Source organism: Microchirus variegatus (genome assembly GCF_963457635.1).
Source record: "Microchirus variegatus genome assembly, chromosome: 14".
In the NCBI taxonomy this organism is placed as follows: Eukaryota; Metazoa; Chordata; class Actinopteri; order Pleuronectiformes; family Soleidae; genus Microchirus; species Microchirus variegatus.
The window spans coordinates 22,727,485-22,754,328 of record NC_139815.1 but is presented as its reverse complement, the minus strand read 5'-3'; the positions used below and the strand labels follow the sequence as shown (position 1 = coordinate 22,754,328).

Genomic DNA, 26,844 nt, shown 5'->3' with positions numbered 1-26,844 from the left:
TCAGATATGCCTTCTTGGTGAACATTTTTCATCATTTTATATTGTGTTCTTATCATGAACACAATTTCGCAGATACAGAAAAGGGGCGATTTTGAACCAATTCACGATAAACTGAGCAAAAAGATTAAGGTAAGACGATATATGTTGCTTTTAAAAATGTACTTGCTTAGATTTGTTAGAAGAACGAAGTCAACCGTTCATTCAACGTTCATCTGGCCACGGTTTGGTTCGTCTATTGTTGAAGGTGAATCCCGAGCCTGAGGGCGACTCACTGCTGTGACGTCACTTACCGGATGACGCCGCAGTTGTTTCACGTCAAAACAATCCGGAAGACGATAGTGTCGAAACTGTCGCCGCCGAACTAAAAGTCGCCTTTTGTGCCTAAACAGGACATTGATTCCATTTTAATACTTGTCATTCTTGTAATTTTTTTAAATGTAAATATTAGCATTTTAGCCCAATAGCTTCCAGGTCACGTGACCGTATGACTTGAAATGAGTGCATGATCATAGAACCACACTGCTTAAATCCGGACATACCTGGTTGTATTCCATTTTTAGTACTTCTCATATATATTTCTTTATTATTTTCTGAATGTAAATATTCGCATTTAAACGGTCATTTGTTGATGGCCCCTAAATGACACACCGCGGTAGATGAGAGCGATGGACGTGGGACATTGAACAAGCCGTAGTCGTGCAGCTATCCCTGGGAGGAAGCGAAGGAGGTTCGCCGCTAGATCTGGAGCGAATGTCCGTTGCGTATCCGACGTGAAACTAATTTCACCGCGGTCCTCAAACTACTGGTGCCTAAAACTACTGTCTCCGACATTTAAAGGCACCCCCCGCTCGTGTCGTTAGCGCTTTATAGTTGATGTTGCTATCGTAACGAGTGAGTTTGGAGGTTTCCGCCCCGGAGTGTTAGCTTTGCCTCGTGTTATAGATTTAAAGTCTATGTAAACATCGCAGCAGTTGAACACATTAAAGTGCTGCTGCTGCTCATCGTAGGCTGATCAGTCATCATGGGCAATGGAATGAACAAGGTTGGTAGTGGTTGTGTCTTTAGTGTTTTGTAATGTACGTGTTGTTGTTGTTGTTGTTGTGGTGTTGACGTTGTTGGTGCTCTGATCCTGATTGCAAATAAATAATCCAATTAATGCACTTTCAGAAGTTCACACACCTTTTCCCTGAAGTAAAACGCGTACCTCAACACAACACATTGTATTGATGACGTTTGGAAAGCTACCTAAAATCTAAAACAGACTTGGTTTTACTGCCTAAAAGCACTACAGTAAAGGCTCATTTACCTTTGCTCTAATACTCAAATCAATATATGACTACAGCATTGTTCAGAGCAGTGTTTCACAAGCCTTTTAGATGTAGACCCCCATTTTAAAGATAACAGACCATCACAAGCCATTTTACATTATGCATGTTGTTTCTATTTTTACTCCCATTTCTTCTACACCTAATTGTACTTTGAATATGTAAACTAACCATTCAATTTGATAAAAATCCATGATCCATGGGGTGGCTTTGGGGGGGCCTGCCTCTCTGTGAGCTGGGGTGTTTCTGTTTCTCTGGTTGTGCCCGGGATTGTCTTGGTGTGGTCTCGGGGATCGGGGTATGTGGCAGGATGCCAGTCAGGAAGCTGGCATCCTGGATGGGTTGCCACTCCTGCCTCACCTCTTATGAGTCACGACCCGCAAAAGGCAGTCTGGGTGGGGGTGTCTCTGTGACACCCCAGGAGTGCTGCAGTGAGCCATGGTCTGTTCCCGTGCTGGGATCGTGACCTATTGGGTGTGTGGCAGGCATCACAGATTCAGCCATGTCGTCGGACCTTGGGATCTAACTGTGGGGGATTTGCCCCAGACTGGCTCGGGGGGGCCTGTCATCTCCTGTCCCCCCGGAGCTCCCCTGTTTGGGGCTCTGGGTTGTCTCCTCTGTGGGCTTGGTTCTCTCCAGTAGGTGGCTGGCCAATACCTGGGGCCTCGGCCGCTCATTTCATACATGGGACCCCGAGCCTTTGGACTAACCTTTGTCCATGTTTTGATCATCTCTTATCCTCTGGCCCTGGTCGATCTGTTGATTCTTTTGTTCAGTTAATCAATATATGTTGACCAGTGTTTCCATATACAGCAGGCTTTTATTTAATAGACATGTTTACTATTTACTAACATTTACAAGTGTCACTTACATTTAGTTGTGAGGCCACTGCTGCCTCAGTACAATAACAATCAGAGAAGGGGGGAAGTCTAAAACTGCTCAACTTGCACTCTATGAAATAACTTATTGTTTCGGCTTAATGATAAAATTCTCCTATATATGTTGGAGTTTTGACCATGTTCAGAACGTTCATGACAGTTCACACTGATGACCATGCATCGTTGCTTCAGGCCTTGTAAGGCTACGTGGATCACTTCTTTTGCTTTTGCTTAAGCCCTTAATTCCCATCTGGTTCAACCCTCAGAACATTTGTTCCTCTCAAGTAAAAACCTTTTTTTTCCATGGAGCTGGACTGTATATGAACGTGTAACCCGAACGTAACCATGTCTGTGACTGCTCCTTCACAGGTTGTCGATGGGCTTTACCTTGGGAACATAAGAGGTAAGACAAACGCGATGTTCAGCGATATGATACACACAGTGAAACTGGGCCAGGATGGTCTTTCAGTTGCAAACACACAAGGTCACAATGACATGGCATAGATGACGAGTCTCATTTTGTCCGACTCTTATCCTTGCTAGTTTTTATATGTATTGTAAATCTAGTTGTTTGGATTAGTGAATTGATCCTAGGACGTGTTTTGCTTTGTAAACGGTGACTAATTACCACCAGAGTACTTATAAAACCGTTAAGAATATGGAAAATATCCACTTAATAGTTCGGCCCATTTCTGCATTATGTGGCATGTGCAGCCCTCTATCTTTAGCTGCCAACGCGATGCCTTCACATGATGGCACAAGCATACATGTTAAAAATAGTTCAATCGACACGAGCAAGTGACCTGAGGATGAGATAATGTTGCAGGGCAGCGGGCAGAGCCGACTGACCTGCCTCTGCAGCAGCTTACAATAAAACTGCTCTGAGCTACTGTTGTGTTTGCTTTGTGAAGAAATTCATCAATACGTGTCTGGTGCATCATCTTCCTCTCGCTCTCCTTGTCCCAGATGCAGAAAACAGAGGAAGCCTGTCTAAGAACGGCATCACCCACATCCTGTCGGTGTACAACAATGCTAGGCCTGTCTTTGAGGTCAGTGGATATCAAGATCGGCTGGTGTTTTGCTATGCATTCTCATCAATGTTGTTATTATGAATAAAAAACAGTATTCCAAAAGTAAGTTGACCGGTGATCATTGTGCTTCAGTTATGTAATGCATTTTGATGGCCACCTGGGGGCAGCGATGAGTTATTGTTGGAGCATGGAAAGTTTTGTGGCTGAAAGGGACAGTTTGACTTCTCTATCACAAGTGTGCCGAGGGACAGGCACTGATAATATCAGAATTCCTGTGAAAGTCCTTAAACCTCTCAGATCTGGTATAAAGTCAGTGAATGTTTTATTCTTTATTAAGTTCAGTGGGTTTTAGGGGCAGACCCATAGCAAGTGGAAAGAGAAGTTGGCTCGTGACCGAATGGTGGCCGGTTTGAGTCTCCACCACCACGTCAAAGGCTTGGGTACCCCTGAGCAAAGTACTCAACCCCCGTTGCCTGTTCGTCATTGTTAGCTGGACACTCTAAATTGTGCCCAGAGAAATGGAAGTGTTGCGTCAAGAAGGGCCTAAAAAAAATCTCTGCCTAATCAAATGTGTGGATCATCCACTGTGGCGGCTCCTAGCAGCCAAAAGACAAACAAAAAATAAATAAATGGGAGTGCCCACCACAGAGATTCATACATATAGTCGCTGAAAGTAATCTGTGATTAAAGTCCTCACTGTTCAGATGATAGAAATAGATTAATTACACATAACATTTATAAAAAGGGCAACTTTCGGAACATCTACAGTAAACATCTACACTGCCTCCAGATTCATGTTACTTCCTGTTCATACACATTAAGATAAAAAAAAAACAAAAAAGCTCTGGTTGCCTGACTTGTTGTTGTGAGATAGGAGAAGTAACAGGTGCTTATCTTCAAAACACCATCCATCCATTATCTCTACTTTTGTGTGTGTGGGGGAGGGGGGGGGGTACTGACCATAGCATCTTGCGTATGTAATATTGTATCCACAACCAACCTAGAGGTTTAAAAGCTGACATGGACAACGTTTTGGCTTCAACTTCTCATTAAATCACCTAAATGTAAAATGTGTGCCGTCACTGTTACACCTTCTTTAAACCAGTAAAACGAACACGTGCGATCTTCTCTTGATTCTTATCATCGACATGATTCTCTATACACGATACAAGTTCATGCTCTTGTTTTTCTAAATTGGCTTGCTCCGTTTTCCTGAACTTTGTTTGAGCTCTATCTTTTTATTCACGTGTTTTTCAGGACATGACGTATCTTTGTATCCATGCAGACGATTCCTCCAGCCAGAACCTGTGAGTAAATGCAGACTGCATTTTGATATTGGTGTGCTGCTTTTTACAATGCTTTTTTTAAAAATGTAAAATGCCCTTGTCCTCCATGTGAATTTGTGTAGAGGTGATGAGTCATGCAGTTTGATTTCAACACCGTTAGCCACCAGATTGTACTCCCAGGGTGTGACAGACACACAAACCGTTACAGGTTTTTATGTTGACAAAAACTGTTTGAATGATTAGTTTTATAATATACTGTGCTCTTAATTTTAACAGTTTATTACAGGGAATTATAACGTGCTGTATGTAGCGTGTGTGTGTGTGTGTGTGTGAGAGAGAGAGACTCTGACTCAGTGTTGAAAGAGGCATGAGCTGTCCCTCCACCCTGGTCACTGACATGACACATTAGTCATAGCATTTATTTTCATTTCTATGTCGTGTCTTCTGCCTCACGCAACACTATAGCTGTGGTAATTCTGGATTAAACGCTTTGACATTGACCAAAGTCACCAAACAGAAGTATCTGTCATTGGTTGTAGATGGAGCATAATTCCGGAGAGCATTGTGGTGACTTGTTTGTTGTGGTTCCTGAACAGACTCGTCATGGAAGGTTCACATGAATGTCCGTGCATTATTCTCTTGGCCACCATTTTGTCAACTTCACTAGTTTTGTACACACATTGTTCTTCCACTACAGGCAGGTCAAAGTCTGTACTGGCAAAGATATGTAAAAAAGATGTAGGATGAGTGCACAAAAAAAAATCAAAGATCTTGTCAGTGATTGATTGACAAGATCAGCATAAACGCTACTCAACCTCCATCAGATCAGACACTTCCATCTGAGCTTATATATCTACCTCACTTACAAAAACTCTCAACATCATGTGACAATTCTCTAAACTGTGGAAGATGAAGTGACCCAAGTTAATGTTAACTACTACTTGTTTGCATGTTATGTGCACTCGACCCCATTTCCACCAACCTCCTCCATCATTGTGCCATAAATGCTTCTCTGGCTTCAAGAACGTTCCCAGCTCAGGTAACAAGTGAAAGCCTGTGCTCGACTTTGCTCCAGTTCAAAACATGTGAAGTGATGTGGAATGGTCTCTTAACTTTCATTCTTATCTATGTCTATCGATGACAAATATCAAACCTAAATTACCTAATTTGTAATAGGCATATTCCAAAATGACAATGCCAGGATTCACTGGGCTCACATTGTTAAAGAATGTCACGGGGGACATCCATCCATCCACCTTCTACAACTTTATCCTCCACATGAGGGTCGAGGGGGGGGAGCAGTGTCAATCTCAGCTGACATAGGGCGATAGGCGGGGTACAGATCACCAGCTCTCGGGGGAACATGATCCATGAATTTCACCCATAGATTTGCCAGACAGAGTCCAGACCTTCACGTCACTGAGAATCTTTGGGAAGTGTTCACCCCTGCACGGTGACCAAACCCTTAAAGATGGTGCAATCTAGTGGCATGTCTGGTCTGGACTTCTGTCAGCAGTTGTCACCACACTGATCGTCTGCAGAAAAGAGCTGCAAAAAAAATGAAGCACATTTCTGGGTCTTCCCTGGTTCTGCCACCTCATCTCTTCCAGCATCACCTCCTCTTAACACCCTTTATCAAAGTCCAATATCTCTACTGTACTGAAGGAAGTAGTATTGTCCCTGTCTTGCTTTGTGGAGAAGCATTTCCCTGCTCATGACATACTACTAGTAGGCTAACATGTGACATGTTAGCTGGTTAACTGCAGGTTAAACATCCACCTTGGTATTAACTGGATAAGCCGGTTAAATATCCTTTGGTCCGGTCCATTATGCTTGGAAAAATGTATAATACAGAGGGTTGTCTTTATACTGTAACATAGACTAATGAACTGTTGAGGTTTTGCCATGGATGTGAATTTGCTCTTACTGTTGCTCGTGGAAAAGAGAAGCAGAACAAGGCTATAAAATAAATTCTCAGTAAATGAGAATTGAGGTTTAGTGCTTTAGTGCTTTAGTGGTTGCATATTGCTGATTGGGTTGGTTGGAGGTGTTTGACCTCCACTGTTGCAATCAAGCGTCTTCCCTCAGGCAGTACAGGAAGGAAACTTTAGTGTGACATCTGGCTGTTGGCCTCGACCACCCAGAGCTTTAATAAACCCCTTTCTGTCACAATCACTGGTCTGACTGACAGGAGTGTTGAGGCCAAACTGCCGCCGCCCCACCAAGCTCGTGATGGCCCCTCCCATGGGTAAGATCCAAGAGTTAGGGACCGATGATGTGAATGTGTGAAAAATAAAAAAGAAATCAGGGTCATATATGGCTGTACTGTAACAAATCACTATTACCATAGCGTGTGCTAACTTTAAACGAGAGGTCATGTGATTGAGAAGTTTGGTCTGGGTTTATTGCACAGGATGCACTCGCCATGAATGTGGGCATCCCAAAATGAGATTATACATTTGTGCAATCTGCATTGTACTTAAAATAACTAATAATAGTAATACATTTTTTTTTTTTCAAATGACCCTATTTTGCCTTACTGTACTTTAATTATCTGTTTATGCCGTTATATGGTATGTAATGATTTAGTTGTTTATTGTGACTACATCTGACATGGGTTGTCGGGAAGGATAGTGGGATTCATGTTGGGTTTGTATGTTTGTTTCATGCTAACACAGACGTTCAGGTGCAATGTGGAAATTATAAACTTTAATGAAGAAATTGGGAAAAAAAAAAAAAACCTAAAATAACCTTATCAGGGTTTGCAAATTAGCATTTGCTAGAAATCCTGTATGTTATACACCTCTTATAATGGTGCAATGTTTTTAGCTGAAACCCCTGACAAATATAACCAAATATAATATATAAAATGCATGCTACAGAAAAGCTCCGTTTGTAGCCGTAGCTCTAATAAAATGTATATTTTATTAGTTTAGTGTGTCTAGATTTAGCTGGTCACAACGGCAAATCTATGTCACAAGGTAATTTTTTTTTTTTTTTGTATATTAAACAAGATGGCCGGAAACCTCTGTGCTCGGAAGACAGACCAAAGTGCTGAGGAGACATCTTTTGAGGAGGAGATTGGATCTCAGGAAGGAGCAAAAAAAAAAAAAGAAAAAAGTGGCAGTCAGTCTATTTTAGCCCCCAGTCTGTTATTCTGTCTGCTGTTGAGTAACCAGCATCTGCTCCTCAGGAGACGGTGCTATCAGCCATGCAGTTCTTCATTATGCAAAATACACATCGGTGTTTCCTGACTAGCAGGATCTTAGAGGAGCAGATGTACTATATACGTTTTGCACTGTGTTTAAGGATCTTTTTTTGTTTCTCTTATTTGTCTGAAGGGGCATGATGTGAATGATCCACAATAACAAAGTACCCACTACTATCAATGCTGAAACCTAAAGTCATATTTCACACGGATAAAAAAAAAATGGGGTCACTTACTTCCTTTGTCTATCACAACTGCCTCCGTTCTGGTCTACCACAGACTCTTAGTTTGAGCAGACCAGAGCCTTTTTCTCACATGACAATCTGATGTGGTTTAAAGAACACTATACTTGTTGACATGTCTGTCATATAAAACAAATCAAAATCTTGACTATATTGACTGATATGTACCAACAGTGTTTTATAGTTTTAGCAAACAATTTCTGCATAAATATAGGGCCACCATTTCTCTTATCCTGGTTTGCTATTTTTCTGGACAAGGACTGTATTCAAAATGTACCTACAGTCTCTACAGTCAAACCTGGAGCAGTTTATTACGGGTTTTAGAAATCTATTTTTACATACAGTTAGGGCTTCAAGTTTCAGTTCAAGGTGTCCTTTCTCAGATCCCATTAGGTGCACTTCATTACTTTCCAAATGAATACTATCCGTGAAAACACTGTGTTTATCTTCCAAACGGCATGCCAAGTAACATTTAGTGTTGTTTTCGTCGGAACGTGAAAGTAGTTTGAACTTTTGTGTCTCTGTGTTTGCTTTTTCAGATCGCAGCATTTTAAAGAATGTATAAGCTTCATCCACGAATGTCGCCTAAATGGTGGATCTTGCCTCGTTCACTGGTAGGTTTTTTGGAAGCCATGTATTTTAGTCTGTATCAACGGCAAGCAAGCGTCTGATCAGGTGTCCTGCCTGTGTTTGTCGTGCATGGGCAAAATCCTGTCTCGACTTAATTCTCCTGACGTTATCTGCACATAATTCAAATTTCTGTGAACTTGTGAGTTCACACTAAACCACAGAATTCTCAAAAGTTAATTGATGAAAACTTTGGTGCAGGTGGAGAATTATTTAGAAGCGTAATCCTTCTGGATCTTGGCTTTTTGCCAGGTATAGAGGCAAAGAAATACACTACCGTTCAAAAGTTTGGAGTCACTTAGGAATGTCCTTATTTTTGAAGGAAAAACACTTTTTTTTCAATGAATATAACATTAGATTAATCAGAAATACACTCTATACATTGTTAATGTGGTAAACGACTATTCTAGCTGCAAGGTGTATAGAGGCCCATTTCCAGCAACCATCTCTTCAGTGTTCTAATGGTACATTGTGTTTGCTAATGGCGTTAGAAGGCTATTGGATGATGAGATTTCTATTCATTTTGCAACTCTTTTGATGAATAAAAGTGTGACTTTTAATGGAAAACCCCCAAAAAAAGTATAGGTGACCCCAAACTTTTGAACGGTAGTATATGTGTTAAGGGTCCAGCATTTTTTTCAGACAGGTGACCAAACTTAACGGACTGTTCCTTGTGTTACTGCGCAGCCTGGCAGGTGTGTCTCGCAGCACCACCATGGTGGTGGCCTACCTGATGACCGTGACGCCGTACAGCTGGGAGGAGTGTCTGTCTGCCGTGAAGGCCGTCCGCTCTTTTGTCGGCCCGAACGATGGCTTCCAGCAGCAGCTGCAGGAGTACCAGGAGACACAAGTCTCAGAGGTACACACACACACAAAAGGAGCACGTATTTGATGTTACACAATGACACACACACACACACACACGGTACCCACAGGAAAGATTCAGGTCCCCTTTTTTCTCCCTCAGTGACGTTTTTGTACGTCTAACTCACTTTGGCAAACATTATGTGCATGTTGACAGGAGTTGACAGCATACAACCATCACACTGCATAAGTCTGTGGTGAACCTCTCAACCGTTAATTGTGGTTCTCCTGTTGTCATGGAACGTGATTTTACTGAGAGTTTTTTTGAGGGGGAGGATTTGTAGCAGCAGAAAATAAATAGAGCCGTCAATTCATAGCTTCTCTCTGAGGCTGCGTGTGTGTGTCAAGAATCTGCGTCTGTATTGGCTTTTAAACTCCAGAAGTCATCTGTATCCATACTGACACACCTGACAAAATGTACACTCGACAAAAATATAAACGCACGAAGAAAAACTTGTAGTTACTATGTGACAAAACAGAGTTACTATTCAAAAATAACAGTACAGTGTACTAGCTTTAATTTACGAGCATTAGGATCAATTTCAAAACAAAAGTCCTGTAGCAATGGCAGGAAGAACACAATGGGGGTCGATGATCCAAGTTCACAAAGTTCAACAACGTGTGTGTCCACCATTAGCCTCACGCAGAGCGATACACCGGCGACGCATGGAAATCACCAGGTTGTCGATCGTGGCCTGGGGGATGTTGTCCCATTCCTCCTGCAAAGCCACTTGAAGTTGGCGGCCGTTCTAGGGACCTGGAACACGCTGGTGGACACGTCTATTTAGAACATCCCAGAGGTGTTTGATAGGTGACATGTCTGGTGAATATGGCGTCATTCAGTTGTGTTGCCACAGCTGTAACGCTCAATCCAGCACTCAGCATGCCAATGGCACGATTTGTGACATCTGTGGCATATTGACAAGTGACAAAAGTCCACATTTTGGTGTGCCCTTTTATTGACCAGACCATAAGCAGTGTCTGTGTACTGGTCACGCATGTTGACCACCACTCTGCCATGCTCCATGACTCTCGTGAGTTGAAATACTCAATCTGAGATTGTAGTCAATAGGAGTGGCCAAGTGACACTGGACTACTGGGTTTGAGCAAAAACAAATCATTCCATAAACAAATGCATCAAGAATCTGAGCAAATGTCACTACATTCTATTTTTGTTCACCATTTCAAGTTTGTGCGTTTATATTTTTGTTGAGTATGGTTTATCACAGGCAGGGATTTCTTTCATGAAACCAATGAATTGAATTGAAGGAGTTTAGATAGACGAGTCATGCTATAAAGGAACTAACAGGGATACAAATATAGGTAAGCAGAAGCGAGGCCACATGCTTGGTGTAATGGTTAGCACTCCTTTGAAGACCCAGGTTCGCGACCGGTCAGAACAAAGGGCTTTTCTACACAGGGTTTGCATGTTCTCCTCGTCTGTGCGTGGGTTTTCTCCGGGTTCTCCGTTTTCCTCCCACAGTCCAAAAACATGCAATATGGGGATAAGGTGAATTGGACTCTCTAAATTGACTGTAGGTGTGAGTATGAGAGTGGATGGTTGAAAAAGCCCCTGCACATCATGCAAGGAGAAAGAAAACAAGTTCTTTGAGTGAATAAGTAAGTATAAATAAGATAAGTGAATCATATTCACTGAGCAAAAAAACTAAAAAGGTTTTGTGATTTTTTTCATATTTGAGGACACGGATGTGTGTGTGAGTTTGTGAGAAACATTTGACTTCATACTTTGACTAGTGAGGAGCCTTTTTGAGTATGTAGTGCACGACCATGCACACTCTCACACACAAAAAAACCCTGTGTTGCTTTGATTTACCTCCTTTGACTGTGAATTATATCGCCAGTTAAACATTAAGTGGATTAAACTTTGTTTTTTTTTACCTACAAAGAAAACGTCAAGCAATGAAGTTGAGTGACATTTACATACAATATACGTCTGCACCACTGTGGCTCTTTTTTAAAAAGAAATGATTTCATTATATTACTGTATTCAAAATGCTGATGCAAGCCTTCCAGATTAGCAGCTGTTCTCAAGTATTCATCATAATCTCACGTTTTAGTGAGTTAGGACATTTCTTTCCACCATCTCCACAGCAAAGACATTGCTATGGCGACAGTTTGCTAGGGGATGTTTTGTATGAAGACAGTGTTTTTAAATGTTTGTCACTTTTTTTTACAATTTTGGGGCATTTTTCATTATTAGGTGAGCGTGTGATTACATAACGATTGCACTGATCCAACCATTGAATAAAGAAGGGGAACTGCGTTGGGGGGGTGGGGGTGGGGGGGGGGGGTTACTGGGATTGCATCAGGTTAGAACTGCTTATCACGTGCTCAGCATTACTGTCAGAGAATTGCAACATAACATGACTGGGAAAAAAAAATATATATAATTGTTTGTCGCTCTCTGATTTCGAGGATTTTATGGGAAATGGGTCTGTTGTCGGCCGTGTTTGGTAAGACTGAGAGAAAGTGAGGAATAACAAACGCTGTTATTTTGTCGAGAATGCAGCTGTAACAAAAGCTGCTTTCTGCCACCGAGGTGCAACTGTGAGTGATCCTTAACTTAAAATGACACAGCCCAATTTACACTCACACTTTAGGGATTTTATGTCATACATGTGTTCATCTTCTACCTCTTTATCCCCCACACGAGGGTCACAGGGAGGTACTGGTGCCAATCCCAGCTGACATGAGGTGAAAGGTTGTCAACAAACATAGTCAAACTAATTTGACTAACTAACAAACTAACTAATTCTGAGAAGTTAAAAATCAGAGTCAAATTAAAATAATCCCTTTTCAATGACTTACAGTTTGCTTTGCTCCTTCAATTTAACCGTGTTGTTAATATAGTGTTACAGTATATTGTGGTTTGTGTTAACGTCATGTTAGAAAGGTAAGAAAGCATGGTTGCTCTGTGCTAAACGTAATGTAACGAGTGGTTTTCATGAATATATCCATTGTTACAATATATCAATTGTAACAGTGAACTCCTCCAAATAGAGATTTCACAATAACACCTGGGCCCCGGTTTTTCAAAAGTAATCCGCTTGGATTTTGGAGAACGGATTGGATCAAATCTTGAAAATGGGTTTTTCAAAAAGAAAAAACGGATTACGTAATCGCATTAGATCAGATCAGATAATCCAATTTTGGTTTTGATCCGGATCAAACCTTTAGTTTGGGTTTTTCAGAACTCTGTAGTAGGATTGGGATCACTTTGATCCAAAAAAATCTGGATTAAACTGATCCCATCAGAAGGGTGGATTCAGCGTGGATTTCAGGCCCAAAATGTAATTAAAATTGTATCAAATAATACTATATTTGGATCATGCAGTATAGCCAACAAGCTATCATATTCATTCATAAGGTTTTAATTTGATTTGGTCCTCCATCAGGCTACAGTGAAGATGTAGGCTATAACATATTCAGCCTTTCAGTGTAGGTCTACAGCAAAGTAGAAAGAGTTTGGCCTCATAAAATAATCCCCCAAGCAGCTGTCAATATTGACCACAGATAATATATTAAATTATGTCACTAATTAATGTGTATTCGTCACAATCAAAAATAGTTGCATCAGGTGCATCATTGTGCACAGGGAGGGACATTGCACTTGGTAGTGATGCAGGACAGTATACAGGCAAGGGTTATGTTGCATGCTTTCTGTGGTTCCACTCTCATGTAGTTAAGGCAAGCAAAGCACCTTTTAAGACCTCCATTTAAACACTCATTTGCATTGCTATTCTACTTGTTGCTCTTTACATATCTATAGTTCTACATTGTTGATTGCCTATCCTAGTTGAGCTCTGGTTATCCAGATTTGGTGATCCTGAAAAGTTTCTATCCGGATCAGCATTGATCCAATCCGATGTTGCTTTGAAAAACCGGCTGAAAAATAAGATGGATTACGTGATCATGGATAGAAAAAAAAATTAAAAAAAAGGATTACCAAATCCGGATCAATTTTATCCAGATTAAACCTCTTGAAAAATCGGGCCCTGGGGATTATTGTAATAATCTTTTTCTTCAAGAAATGTTGCTATCACACACACGTGTGGCTAGCAATTGACATTGTTTCACAATGGCTACATGATAACAATATTACGGATCCATTTGGAAAATAAATGGGATATTACACTGTATGAAAGTCTCACATTTAAAGTTACATCGTGAGCAAATTCCAGACAAGAATGACATATCGATACGATTTAATATTTTCATTTGTGACCAATCTCAGTGTGTAACACTCGAATGGCCTTTGACGTGACTAACTTCATTTTAGAGATGACAGAACACCTGATGCGTTGTCTTAATATTGTTCTTCGTTGATCCTATGAGTCAGGGTTGTACTATTTTGTCTTTTAAGTTGCCAGTGAGAACACTCATTTTTAGGAAGACGAATGTCTCACTTTCAGACTGACTTTCACTTCATTGTTTTTTTTTTTGTTGTTGAAAAGAATAAGATATTACACAAAATCATTCCTGGACATCGTTGTTTGAGAAATTGTAGTTCCTCGCTCCTTGGACCAGCTCCTCTCTTTGAACTTTCACTGAAAAAAAAAAAAATCTTTTTAACTTAATTAATATTTAATTACGCATTTTACATATTTTAAATACTGTAGTCCTCTGTTCACTGCCATCATTTCTTCTTATTTGTTCTTCTCTTTTCTGTAACTCTTTTTCAGTCATTAAAACCCCAAATCATCAAAACTGGAACATTTATTTGGGACGAAATGAAAATGAAAAAGAATCATTTTTGTTGAGAGTCATTTGTAATCTCCCTCAAAACCCTCTCTGCACTTTACTGTTGAGATAAAAAAATAAGTACCATGTGTCAAAATTACAACTTCAGTAATAACAGTTGAAGGAAAAACACTATGATAAAAGTATGAAATGTGTATAATATGTATAACACTTAATATATTATATAAACAATACAAATGACACAAAGCAAAAGTACTAACTTAATGTTGGCAAAGTTGAAAAACCCACTATGGTGATGAAAGTCTGGAGTTTCCTTTTTGTCTACCTACTGTACAGTATGAAGGCGAGGAAAGTCTCTTTTTTTTGTCTGTTAATCTCGTCGTCATGACAACAGTTTGTTTGACAGGCTTCAAACATGGCAGGTGACTCAGGTTTGTGCAGTGTCGATCGTTTGATTGTTCGGCGTGTTTGGATGAGAAGTTAAAGCGATAATGTGAGAACAGTCAACAAGAGTGAAGGGAAAATCTATAGTCACAGGCCTTTGTGTGAACGTCAGGAGGTGATTGAGTTACTTTAATTGAGTAGGTTTTTTGTGCACTTGTAGTTTTTAAACTTTGTAATTTTACTTTTACTTAAAGGGACAATGTGTAGTATTGATGGGTTTATATAACCCAAAATCCACTTTTTTATACATATTATGTGCTCCTGCATTGTCTAGTCGCTGTATAATAGTTTTTGTTTCATTTTTGTAGTGTTTCAAAAAGTCATGTAAAATAACATGGTCGCGGGCCGCGGTCGCATAGCCACTGTTAGCAGCGAGACGCCATGTTTCTACCGGAGCCTGTAAGGACAAACGCGAGAGAACAAAACAAGCGTCTCTTTACTTGTAGCGGAACCTCATCTGCTGACACGGAGAAAGACAACGAGGACGACATTTGACCAGCTGCGGATACCGTAGCACTCAGGGAAGGGAGGGGGTGAGCAGAGGAGCAGGTCTTTGTTGTAAATTTCAGCCTCTCCTCTAGATGTCACTATAAACTACTTACTTCCCCTTTAAGTATGTTTTTTGGAAGTACTGTACTTCACTACATTTTCAATCACATCTGTGACTGAGTAAAAACCGACATGTACTGGAAATGTTGGCAGTGAATGATGAGGACAGGTGAGGACAGGTGAGGACAGGTGAGGACAGGTGAATTGGCGCCAATTAAAGTCCCTGAGTGAGTGCGAAAGTTGAAGCATTTGTGACCTTTGACCCATTTTGACTGATACATTATGTGTTTACATATTTTATTTTGTCAGCACTTTAATTTCTAAAGGTTTTCCCCTTTAATCGAAAACCCTTCATGTGAGATTTGTGTCCCGTTTTGCGTGACACAAGAAAGAAGAAGCCCAAACTTGGAACTTTTACTTGAGTACATTTTAAACAAGCTACTTTTTACTTTAACATGAGTACATTTTTAGACCAGTACTTTTACTTTTTAAGTAAAATGTTGTCAATATAGTTAAGTAGAATATTTCAGTACTCTTTCCACCTCTGGTTTTGAATCTGTGAAAAACCTTCAGCTGTTTAAAAGCTAAAAATTCAACTAAGTGAAATTTAAGGTTGTTGAATGTGAAGGCAAAAATTGACAAAAGGCGTCAAACCCTGATTGCTTCAATTAAGAATTGAAAACTGGGCCATGCGTGGAGGGCTTAGCACCAAGTCGGAACAATTGTCTTTCTACATTGTGTTTGCATGTTCTCCCCTTGTGTGTGTGGTTCTTCAGTTTCATCCCACAGTCCATTAACATGCAGATTTGGCAAATTTGACCCTCATGTGGAGTTTAAAGCGGTAGAAGATGAATGAAGAATTGAAAACTGCCCATTATTCAGCAGTTTACTGAGCAGTACATAAACGTAGTTATGATGCAAATTGAATCTGACGTAGACCAAACAGAAGCGGAATAACAACAGGATTACAAAAGTTACACACTGCAGCTTTAATAGAATGTCGTGTTGTCTTTCTTTTTTGTCTCTCCTCTTGTCCTCAGTACCGAGCCTGGTTACGCTCCAGTTTCCGTCCCGGTCCGTCTAATGACGCGGAGCACGTGGCCGCTCTGCTGACCCAGTACACGGAGCAGCAGACGAGCCAGAGGAGAGGAGCAGACCAGGGCTGGATTAACCGAGACGTAAATGTATGCACTCTGCCGTCTGACCCCGATGATTTCGAAGGCAGCAGCTGAGACGTGTGTGTGGGCCTCCGGGGCCACCGCGCCAAAGTCCTGCCTAAAATCTGTCTGGAATAACGGCTGCAGCTATTACTGTGTCGTCAAAATTCAAATCAACCTCTGAGTGATATCACTAAGTTTAAGGCCTTTAAATAACACTGAAAGCATAGAAAGAAACGTATACTCGCGTATAAGCTAAGCCTATTTCTTTCCTACGTTACTCACTTTTAAGCAACGGGGGTTGATTTAGGATTGATCCACAGACTCTCGTGTTCACTACCAGTACCTCTCATGCTCTCTGAACAGAGCATAGTTACAACAGTAAAGACACAACAGGCTGCTCACAGACGCCTTACTCTAATCACCTCAGCACCTCAGCCACCATGAGCACACTTCACTTCCGCGTGATCACTTTAACGTTCAGCTACTTGTAGCCTTAAATATTTCACTCATCAATATTATCTTAAAGAAACATTTTGCCTTCAATCGCAGCAACGGATGATAAAAATCCTACATTCTACAAGTTTTGACATGTGACATTGAAAACGAGTCCTGTGCCAATTGTCACTGTGGTGTTATTAGCAGAAACTCCATCCATCCATCCATCCATCCATCCAGCCATTAAACTGATTATATAGAGCCTAAAGAAACAATATTCACTCCAACATTTATTCTGTATACAACGATCTTTGTCCAGATGAGCATTTAAATTCCTTACCAGAGGTAATCAAACATAGATAACTGTGCTACCGTAAGAACTCACTTGAAAATGTTTATCTCCATCATTTGCGTACACTACCGTTCAAAAGTTTGGGGTCACCTGTGCAATCTTTGTTGTGTTTTCCATTAAAAAGTCACACTTTTATTCATCAAAAGAGTTGCAAAATGAATCGTAAAAAAATATAGTCAAAACATTGACAAGATAGAAATAATGTTTTTTTTTTTTTTGTCATAGAACCAGCAAAACTGTTTTCAGCTGTGCTAACATAATTGCACGTGTTTTCAAGGGTTTTCTAATCATCCAATAGCCTTCTAACGCGATTAGCAAACACAATGTACCATTAGAACACTGGAAATGAGCCTCTATACACCTATGTACATATTCCATTAAAAACCAGACGTTTGCATCTAGAATAGTCGTTTACCACATTAACAATGTATAGAGTGTATTTCTGATTCATTTATTGATATATTCATTGAAAAAAAAGTGCTTTTCCTTCAAAAATAAGGACATTCCTAAGTGACCCCAAACTTTTGAACGGCAGTGTACACTTGCGCTTGTTGCGTGCTAGTGTAAACAGGAAATAGATTTATAGTAAATTGTAGCGTAGTAAATAGTAAAAGCGGGGATTTGCTTTATTAACCCAACAGTAAAATGAAACTAAAAGTCTCCACAAGTGTTTAAGTAACCACTGCGTCACCCTCATGACAGCAATAAAACCATGTATACACTGGCTGTGCAATTTCCTAGAAGCTCTACCACACAATCACACAAGCTCGCTCGCCTTTATCTCCTGTTACTTTATCACCCATCAGACAGAAAGGGCAAAAGATCAAACCCGTCTATGAATTGATACCAGATGACAATATAATCATTTAATGTGGCTTTACGGTTATTGGCTGAGTCACGTTAAGCAGTAAAATCGGCAAAATGTTCCTTTAAGTATTTTTTATTGTGACAAAAACTGATTTGGGTTATAATTGTGTGGGTACTGTTCATTTTTATCCTGTGTGTGTGTGTGTTTTTGTTTGTTTTTATAATGAAATACAACAATTTGAAGAAAATATAGTAACGTTAATAAATCTGTACTATCAGCACCATGATATGTGGTATATAATGTTTTTTTTTTTTTGTTTTTTTTTACTTGTTTTTACACTGGACAGTAACTTCTTTTTTATTAAAAGTTACTTCTCCTAGTGACTAGAAAGTAGGATGTTTGTGAACGACAGAAACAAGAAAGTTTCAGGTGTTTTTTTTATTATTATTCGGATAGTATTCATTTTCGGATTGAGACTTTCTATCTCTAAATCTCTCATATTGACACGTGATCGAGTATCTTTTAGAGTTTATTTATTTATTTATTTATTATTGGCTGGGTTATTATGTGGCGTATGCAGTTGTCAATAACAGAATAGAATAGAAGTTCATTTAAATAGGGACAATACAGTTGACATGGTTCCAATACAACTGATGTGCTGTATAGTCTTAGTCCCTCGTTGGCCTTTTTACATGATCAAACACGTTACATCTACACTGAAACACAGAACTACGTGCCTAAATGACACAAGTCATTAAAATGTAAAATATAAAACATAATCAGTACGATAAAATATGATTAAAACTTGCTACTACACTTGATAGTACACTAAAACACAACGTACAAGTACATATACACCTTATAAACCTAAAATCATTCATGGTTAAAGCTCTGTTTTTCCAGCGTTGACCATCCTTAATAATGGAGAATGAGGTTTGTTTTAATTGGGTCAGGTACGATTATGGTTTCTCTGGTTCTATCGAGGTTTTTTTGGATGGACTTGGACTTAACTTTCTTAGATTAAATTCTGGAATAGATTGGTCAAAGTCTCTCTTAAAGGACCAGATTGAAGAGAAGGTGCAGAGCTCTATTTCTGTCTCAGATTGTTTGATTTACAGAAAAAGTTATTGGTTTGATGTTGTTGATCAGTAACACTGATAATATGTTGCCTATCCCAGCTTTGTTTGGGAACTATGTTGCTGCTAAATTATAACGTAAAAACAACATTCAACATCAAATGTCTATATTATTTTAAAACATTTGATAATCTTGACATCTTGACATCTTGTATGAGCCATGATCACAGAACCTGGTATCTTTGTATCACACTAGAACAGGGGTCTCAAACTTGTGTAAATTCTACATTTAATTGTATACACGCTTAGAAATAAGGGTTCCAAAAGGGTCATTCTACGAGGGCTGAGGTTCTACCTGGAACCATTTGGGTTCTTGGTAACACTAATGGTTCCAGTAAGAACCATTTTGATCCAGAGAACCCTTTAAAACCCCTTTCCTGAATAAAGGGTTTTAAAAGGGTTCTTCTTGGTAAAGGTTCTACCTGGAGCCAAAAAGGGTTCTCCTATGAGGACAAGCCGAAGAACCTCATATGGTTCTACTTAGCACTTTTATTTCTAAGAGTGAACAAGATTGTCTAGTGTATTAATTACAATTGTCTACATGTCATTTTCAATTGAACCTTTTGATTCTATTTTATTTCTGTTGTTGTTGTTTTGAGCTAAATCTCAAAACAAAGACTTTTATTTTGGACTGCACTATCACCTTGAATATTTTTAATTGCAACATGCTGATGGATTATGAAGATATCATTTTATTTCTAATCACTAAACAGTTAATTTTCCCCAAACTGTTGGACTTATTTTTCCCCACTTGAACCGGCCCTGGTCCCCTCCTGACCAGACTAGAAGTTCACTGGCCCCTCGGGTCATTTTGACTTTGAGGCCCCTGCACTAGAACAACTAGAACAAATGAACAAGACCTGTCATTATTCTGTGTACATGCACGGACATAGATGTAAAGACTTCACAGGAAGAACCGTAAGAGGGGTTGAAACAAAAGCATCAAAGACTACAGGATACAACGTTCACAAAAGGGAATTCCAAAAATCAGTGGTGTAGTCGATCTATGAGACGCATGCAGGAAACGTGTCAGATACAGAACGACTAAGGTTTTACTTTTCAATAATTCAAATTTGTCCCATCGTTTGCCAGGGAAAAAAATAGCAGTGGTTTCTGTGGAACTGAGGTGGTTGTTTTTTCTCTCGTAATTATTCAATTCATGTTTCCAGAATTTATACTTGGTGTGTGTGTATATATATATATATATATATATATAAGTCAAATAACAACAATACTCTTAATTTGTATATGCACTGCAAATCTGCTGTAAATCAAACTAGAATCACAATTAATAATTGAATTATTGACGAAGTGAAACCTTTCGTCTGCAATTTCTTAATTGATTTTAACTGTATCCCATAGATTAAGAAAACCCACATGTTCATAATTTGTTTGTTTTTGTTTGTTTTTAAACTCTTGTCAGAACAGTCTCACACGTGTCACGTTATTATTGAAAACAGACGACAAACAGCGAACTAGAGAATCTTAAATATTTTTGAATTATTAGACCATCAACCTTCCATTTATTCATATTTTATGACTCGTCTGATTTTTTCATTGTAAGGAACCTTAAATTGTTGTTGTTGTTGTTGTTGTTGTTACTGCACCTGTCAATCGTGGACTTTGATTAGACGATCATAAAGATGATGATGAAGAAATGATTAATGAACACTGGAGAATCTTCTATATTGTTATGTTTTAAACCAGACGTTTGACTCATTCACTGAAAGGTCAAACAGACACAGTCAGGTTCTTCAGAAAAGACTTGAATTATAAGAGCATGAACTTTCCATGTATTCGTATTTTATAACTAATCTAATAGTTATTTTTCATTTGTAAGGTACTTTATTGTTATTGTTGTTGTTGTCACTGCATCTGTAAACCATGCACCTTGATTAGACAATCGTGAAGATTGGATAAATTACCTTATTATTATCATTATTACACTTATTTATCCCCTATTGAACCCTTTTTATTTACTACAGTTTATAATAGAATGTCCTCGGCCACCATCGCACACTTCATTTTTAAAGAAAAACACGAAGACGTCTCCCACAGCTGGAGCTCGGATCACTTTGAGTCATTCTCCTCCGTCAGTCACGCAGACAGTGACGCTGCTCCACCTGCACAGTTGTTGTTGTTTTTTTGTTTTTTTTTTTACATGAGGGCTGCGTGGGTGTGGAAGGGACGCGGCAGAAATCCCCCACAGCAGCGCAGGGTAAAAAACTTGTGACTCTCCGTGTTTGTTCAGCGCTCCACGTCCCCGCGAGCGGCGTGGGTAGAAACTTCACAACCATCGCCGCTCGCGCCAGGAGCCATTTCTTGTAAATGCGTGCGGTTTAGGAGAACGACGCTTCCGCAGTGGGCGGGGACTACATGACGCTCCGGGCGCGCGTCGTCCAATCATCTCTCAGCTGTTTCATTCATAACACAGAGCACAATAAACCCGATGGGCATGTGCCGAGGACATCACCCTCAGTTACGCACGCACGCACGCGAGAACTCAGCGCTCCATCCGACTGTAAGTGTCCTCTGTTTTTTTACAGACTAACATGTGACATGATTTGAATGTAAATCTAACGTTTTGAATGTAATCATCGTTTAGGTTACAAGAGTAACCTCAATCCAAAAAGACAAGGTTTATTTTCCCCCCATCGGAATGGCACACACGGGAGGTCGCAGACTGAAGCAGTGGCTGATGGAGCAGATCCACAGCGGTCAGTACTCCGGGCTGCAGTGGGAGGACGAGAGTCGCACCGTGTTCCGAATTCCATGGAAACACGCGGGGAAACAGGATTATAACCAAGAAGTGGACGCGTCGATTTTCAAGGTGAGACAAGCACCTCCGTTTGTAGATGGAGTATTTGGTTTTACGCATTTAATTACGCAGCGTAAAAACCAAAAAGTTCATGATAGGCAAGTTCAAAAACTACACATCTGATTATTTTGTGGTCAGGTGATCAATTATTCTGTTATATTTAGTTTTTACTCTGAGTAAGTGTGTAGTGTAAACATAAATAAATTATACTATATACTGTTAACTATAAGTATAGATACAATTTTCTTTAAAAATTGCAAATCTTTCTCTCTTTCTTTCTTGTATTACTTACTTATTTACTTATACGTATTTATTTTATCATCTTTAATATTTGTTTTATTTGTGCCCCTCCACAGGCCTGGGCTTTGTTTAAAGGGAAGTTTAAGGAAGGGGACAAGGCAGAGCCTGCAACATGGAAGACAAGACTCCGCTGTGCCCTCAATAAAAGCCCTGACTTTGAGGAGGTGAGAGAAAGGTCGCAGCTGGACATTTCTGAGCCTTACAAAGTCTACCGCATCGTACCCGAGGAAGAGCAGAAGAGTGAGTTTTTGTTGTGTCTTGTAGTTTGTAATTTGTAAAAAAACTAATACTGTTTCAGCTCATCAGATCCACCATGGATGGTCCTATATATGACCGTGTCACTGTACTTTCAGCACATATGGAAGTAGAAATGCCCGTTTTTCCAAGTCACAACATAACACATTCGTCTAAAATGAAGACATCTAACTGTAACTGGGCGTCACAATTTTTTTTTTGTGTCAGTGCACTATGATTGTGTGTCATTGTGTAGTCGTTATGATTCACGATACACAGTAAAAACCGCTGCATGAAAGAAATCACACTGATCTGCTCTTCCACCCACAGATATCAAGAGCCCGATGATGACAATGGCAGCTACCACTTGTTCTGGTGATATCACCGACTGCAGCCCCACGGAACTTGATGAGTTAATGAAAGAGGTGAGACGACTTCTCCCCTTTTACCTTTTACCCACTGTCCTGTGTCCTTTACTGTGCCTGGATACTCTCTTGTATTAATCCTTTATTTAGCCAGGAAGCTCCCAGGGAGTCCTGGTCAAGATAGCAGCATGACAACTCACAACATAATATAAAAGTTAAAAGGAGGTAATTAAAAAAAAAAAGGGAGAAATAATAAAGTTAAAGTGCAGATGTATACAGGCCATACCAACAAGATCCTTTATCTGAACCCCTCATAAATACCTTTATAGTCTCCAGTTGACTTCTTTTTTCCTTACTTTACTGTCTCCTCCGGCGTGTGCACTCTGTCTCGTGATTTTGAAGATTAGGAAGTGTACAAAGGTGCTTTGTTTACAATAAACCCACTCTGTTGTTGTCATTTTGCAGGAAGAAGGCTGCAGCATCCAGTCCAGTCCAGAGTACTGGTCCCAAAGCAGCCTAAATGGTAAAACACCCTATTAAATGTTCGATATTCACACTCTGACTGCTCAGGAAACCATCTGCTTATGTTCGTTGGTGTCATCTCTCAGAACTTGTGTGTGAATGTGAGATGTTTGTGTCGTTTGAAAATAACCACAGTGAAACACGCTCTGTGACAAGTGCGGGTGCTCACAGAGGTTATTTGCTCGTCTGCTGAATTCTGCAATGGAAGAATTGACTAACATCCTGTTGAACTTTGCTGACTAAGGCGATTATTTCTTGAGGAGATCGTGTCGGAGAAATGGTATTTCTGATGATGCAGCAAAACAATGACATGACACTGTGGTCACGTCCAATCTGGTTAAAGAAAAAAAAGAAAAGAAAAAAAAAGGGCCTTAACGTGTCTCTTCCTCCTTCAATTCACAGCTTTTCCTCTGCACCAGGACCCTTTGCCATCAGGCACCATCGGTTCAGGTATGTTTTATTGTATCCATGACAAAAAGCTGCGCTCAGTCAAATACTTTACTCAAACATAGCTGTCTATATTCTATAAGTGTTTGCACAGTAAAATTAACAATTTTATTTATCTTACACTTTTTAAGCTTTGCTTTCCAGATATAATAAAATAATACAGAATCGTAATAAATACATAAATAAATAAAAGATAAACAATCATGAAGGCCAACTAAAATTAAGATAATGACAACTCATCAAGCAGCACTCAGCCCATACATAACAGATATTGGGTCAATTTCAATAAGTAGATTGATAGCATATACAATGATTACTCTTTTACAACAAGTCAACATAAAACTGAACTCTTGAAATGTGTTGTATATTTATATACGTATATATATATATGTATATGCAGGCAAATGTTAAACGTAAAATGATTACAGGGATTACTATGAAATCCAGTTAAGACAATAAAAAGTACCAAAAACAAAAAACCCCACAATAAATGGCATCATTTTATAAAAGTAAAATGTTTCATAACTGAAAATCATTGGTCACTGTTAAAATAAATGCCCTGCCCCCTAATGGCAGCAACAGACCGGAAGTTAAAGGTGCATTATGTAATAATTCTAAAGCAACTGGCCATAAAATCTAATCTCATAAATATGTCACAGAGACTCAGGAATAATGTTCATATAACAAACTGAACTCACCAACAACAACAGCACAGCCAAAATATTTGCATTAAAAAATATTCTTTGTGAACCACAAATGTTTGTTTTGAAAAACATGATTTGGCATGTGGCGCCACCTACCGCCGTCTACCAATCATTGCAGTCAGTAGAGTCTCATCTGCCTAGCAAACACGGGTTGCCAGTTACGTCTGAGCTACAATGGCGGAAAAAACAAAACCTCAAAGACCTCTGTATTTTGAATTTGAGTGTAGTAACAGTGTTTGGCCACATTCTCACATATGGCGCCTTTAACATAACTAACAGCAGCTTTAAACACTGATAGGAATAATGAAACAAAAAGAGCGCTACATGCATCATGTATTATTATCGTTCTAACATTTGCTCTTTCTCTTTCCACTCATCCAGCTTTCTCCCAAATGATGATCAGCTTCTATTATGGAGGAAAACTGGTGCAGAACACGATGGTCACTCACCCAGAGGGCTGCAGGATCGCTCCGCAGCAGCACCTGGGTCGCGGCGCCCTCTACAGCTCGGACAGCATGCAGAGCGTCCACTTCCCCTCTGCCGACATCATAGAGTACGACCGGCAGCGCCACGTCACACGCAAACTCCTCGGCCACATAGAGCGAGGCGTGTTGGTCCGCGCCAACCAAGAGGGCATCTTCATCAAAAGGCTGTGCCAGAGCCGCGTCTTCTGGAGCGGCCTGGGGGAAGTGGGCTCCCACTACGGCCACGTGCCCTGCAAGCTTGAGCGGGACGCTGTGGTCAAGATCTTTGACACAGGACGCTTTCTTCAAGGTAGAATTTTACATGCAAAACACCCAGATCTAAAAAAAAAAAAAAAACGATGATGTAGATTTATCATTTTTGCATGGACAGTATAAAAAAAAAACCAAAACTATTCTTAAACTCCATGTTCCAGCTATGCCGCTGTATCAGGACGGTCAGCTTCCCGCTCCCGATCCAACGGTGACCCTGTGTTTCGGAGAAGAGCTCCAAGATGTCAACAATGCCAAAAACAAACTGGTCATTGTGCAGGTAAAGAGCAGCTAATAATATAATTGACTGTCTCACATCTTTCCTCACTCAGTCCGAAAAACATGCAAAGTGGGTATTAGGTAAATTGGACATTCTAAATTGACCGTAGGTGGCAGTGAATGGTTGTTTGTCTCTATGTGTGTGTCCCTGTGATGGACTGTTGAACTGTCCAGGGTGTGACCCCATCCATGTCAGCTGAGATTGGGTAGAAAAATGGATGGATGTACAAATTCACCTTCCCTACTGGTCAAAAACCTGTTTAATCCCAGGATGGGTTGGGTTTAATTGGCATTCACCCAAGGTCAAATGACCCTGCAAAGCCCAGACGAACATGCTTCACCTGGGTCTTCAATTTCTTCTCTGTCTGCTCTTCTTTTGCCATCTTTTATTCATAGCGCCTGAAGTAAAAAGGCTTAAAAGGAGAGGAGAACTCTCTGGCCACAATAATCACATAATCCTTGTTGTGATATTGTTAATCACATTTTTAAAGCAATTTTACCTGGGTTTAAAAAGTCCTCAGTGCACCCACACTTTCCCCCGTCTCCTTCTCCGTTTGACAGATCACCGCCGTGAACTGCCAGCACTTTCTGGAGGCAGTGAACGTGCGCCGCTCGCAGCCGTACTGCAACACCCCGAGCATGGATATGTCCGACGTCGTGGCCACCGACCCATTGGCCCTCATCTACCAGGACCTGTGCAGCTACAGCGGACCCCAGCGGGCGGCCTGCTACAGGGAAAACATGCCAATCACTGCCTGAAATGTGAGCAACCATTTCCTCCTGACTGGCGCTCTCTCCAGCCTGCACTAGACCAAAACATGTACAGTAAATTAGGGACATTCGCTTATTATTCCTGAAACACTCTGGCAAGGTACGAGTCAATTAAAAAAAAAAAAAAAAAAATACGAGTCAGATAAGGAAGAGCAAATCTCTTACAATAAGACTTTAAAGCTGCAGCTCAATATTAGCCTGTCCCTAATAGTTTTTATCTAAGTAATGCTTATATTTGTATAAGTACACAGCTAAGACAAACTCTGTCAAACCTTTTGCTTTTGTTATTACATGAGATTGTGGCAAATTTATTATACAAAACTCATTTTCTGTAAAGTAAGTTTCAAAGGGAATATAATGATGCTGGTGCGGTTTATTAACATCCTTTACTTCAGGCGCATGAGACGCTGATGTTCTTCAGTTCTCAGCATTTTATTTTTTACCACCATTCGCACGGACTGGGCAACAAATGGACATTTTTTTAAATATTTTTGTATTTTCTCTTCACAGTATTAAATCTTTATATACGAGTTGATGACATTTTCCATATTTGATAGGTTTTACTATCAGTCTGTTTGTTCTACTGACCTTATTTTTCTTTAT

At 39.9% G+C, this 26,844-nt stretch overlaps 2 protein-coding genes across 3 annotated transcripts; both read left to right on the top strand.

The window, feature by feature from the left end:
* Positions 1–758: 758 nt before the first annotated feature.
* On the top strand, positions 759–18,053 carry dusp22a (dual specificity phosphatase 22a; the record flags this gene model as incomplete). 2 transcript variants are annotated; one of them, XM_083900398.1, is made up of 7 exons in its annotated part: positions 759–1,042; positions 2,573–2,606; positions 3,170–3,252; positions 4,492–4,541; positions 8,510–8,584; positions 9,285–9,456; positions 16,217–18,053. In XM_083900398.1, the coding sequence occupies 7 exons, from the start codon at positions 1,022–1,024 to the stop codon at positions 16,406–16,408; spliced, it is 627 nt and encodes a 208-aa protein (XP_083756524.1). In that variant the 3' UTR covers positions 16,409–18,053. The 2 variants fall into 2 exon arrangements, with proteins under 2 accessions (XP_083756524.1, XP_083756523.1); XM_083900397.1 differs by lacking the exon at positions 759–1,042 and having other exon boundaries at positions 2,549–2,606.
* A 3,502-nt stretch (positions 18,054–21,555) lies between these two features.
* irf8 (interferon regulatory factor 8) lies at positions 21,556–26,632 on the top strand. The gene is made up of 9 exons (XM_083901146.1): positions 21,556–21,588; positions 21,673–21,897; positions 22,242–22,425; positions 22,750–22,844; positions 23,250–23,307; positions 23,709–23,756; positions 24,839–25,231; positions 25,356–25,471; positions 26,032–26,632. The coding sequence occupies exons 2-9, from the start codon at positions 21,727–21,729 to the stop codon at positions 26,227–26,229; spliced, it is 1,263 nt and encodes a 420-aa protein (XP_083757272.1). The 5' UTR covers positions 21,556–21,588; positions 21,673–21,726; the 3' UTR covers positions 26,230–26,632.
* The last annotated feature ends 212 nt before the right edge of the window (positions 26,633–26,844 follow it).

Excerpts from the sequence above, each read along its gene's own strand:
- irf8 (XM_083901146.1), top strand. The coding sequence starts at position 21,727 with ATGGCACACACGGGAGGTCGCAGACTGAAGCAGTGGCTGATGGAGCAG. Across the intron at positions 21,898-22,241 it reads TGGACGCGTCGATTTTCAAG|GCCTGGGCTTTGTTTAAAGG; the intron begins GTGAGACAAGCA and ends GCCCCTCCACAG. Across the intron at positions 23,757-24,838 it reads ATCAGGCACCATCGGTTCAG|CTTTCTCCCAAATGATGATC; the intron begins GTATGTTTTATT and ends CCACTCATCCAG.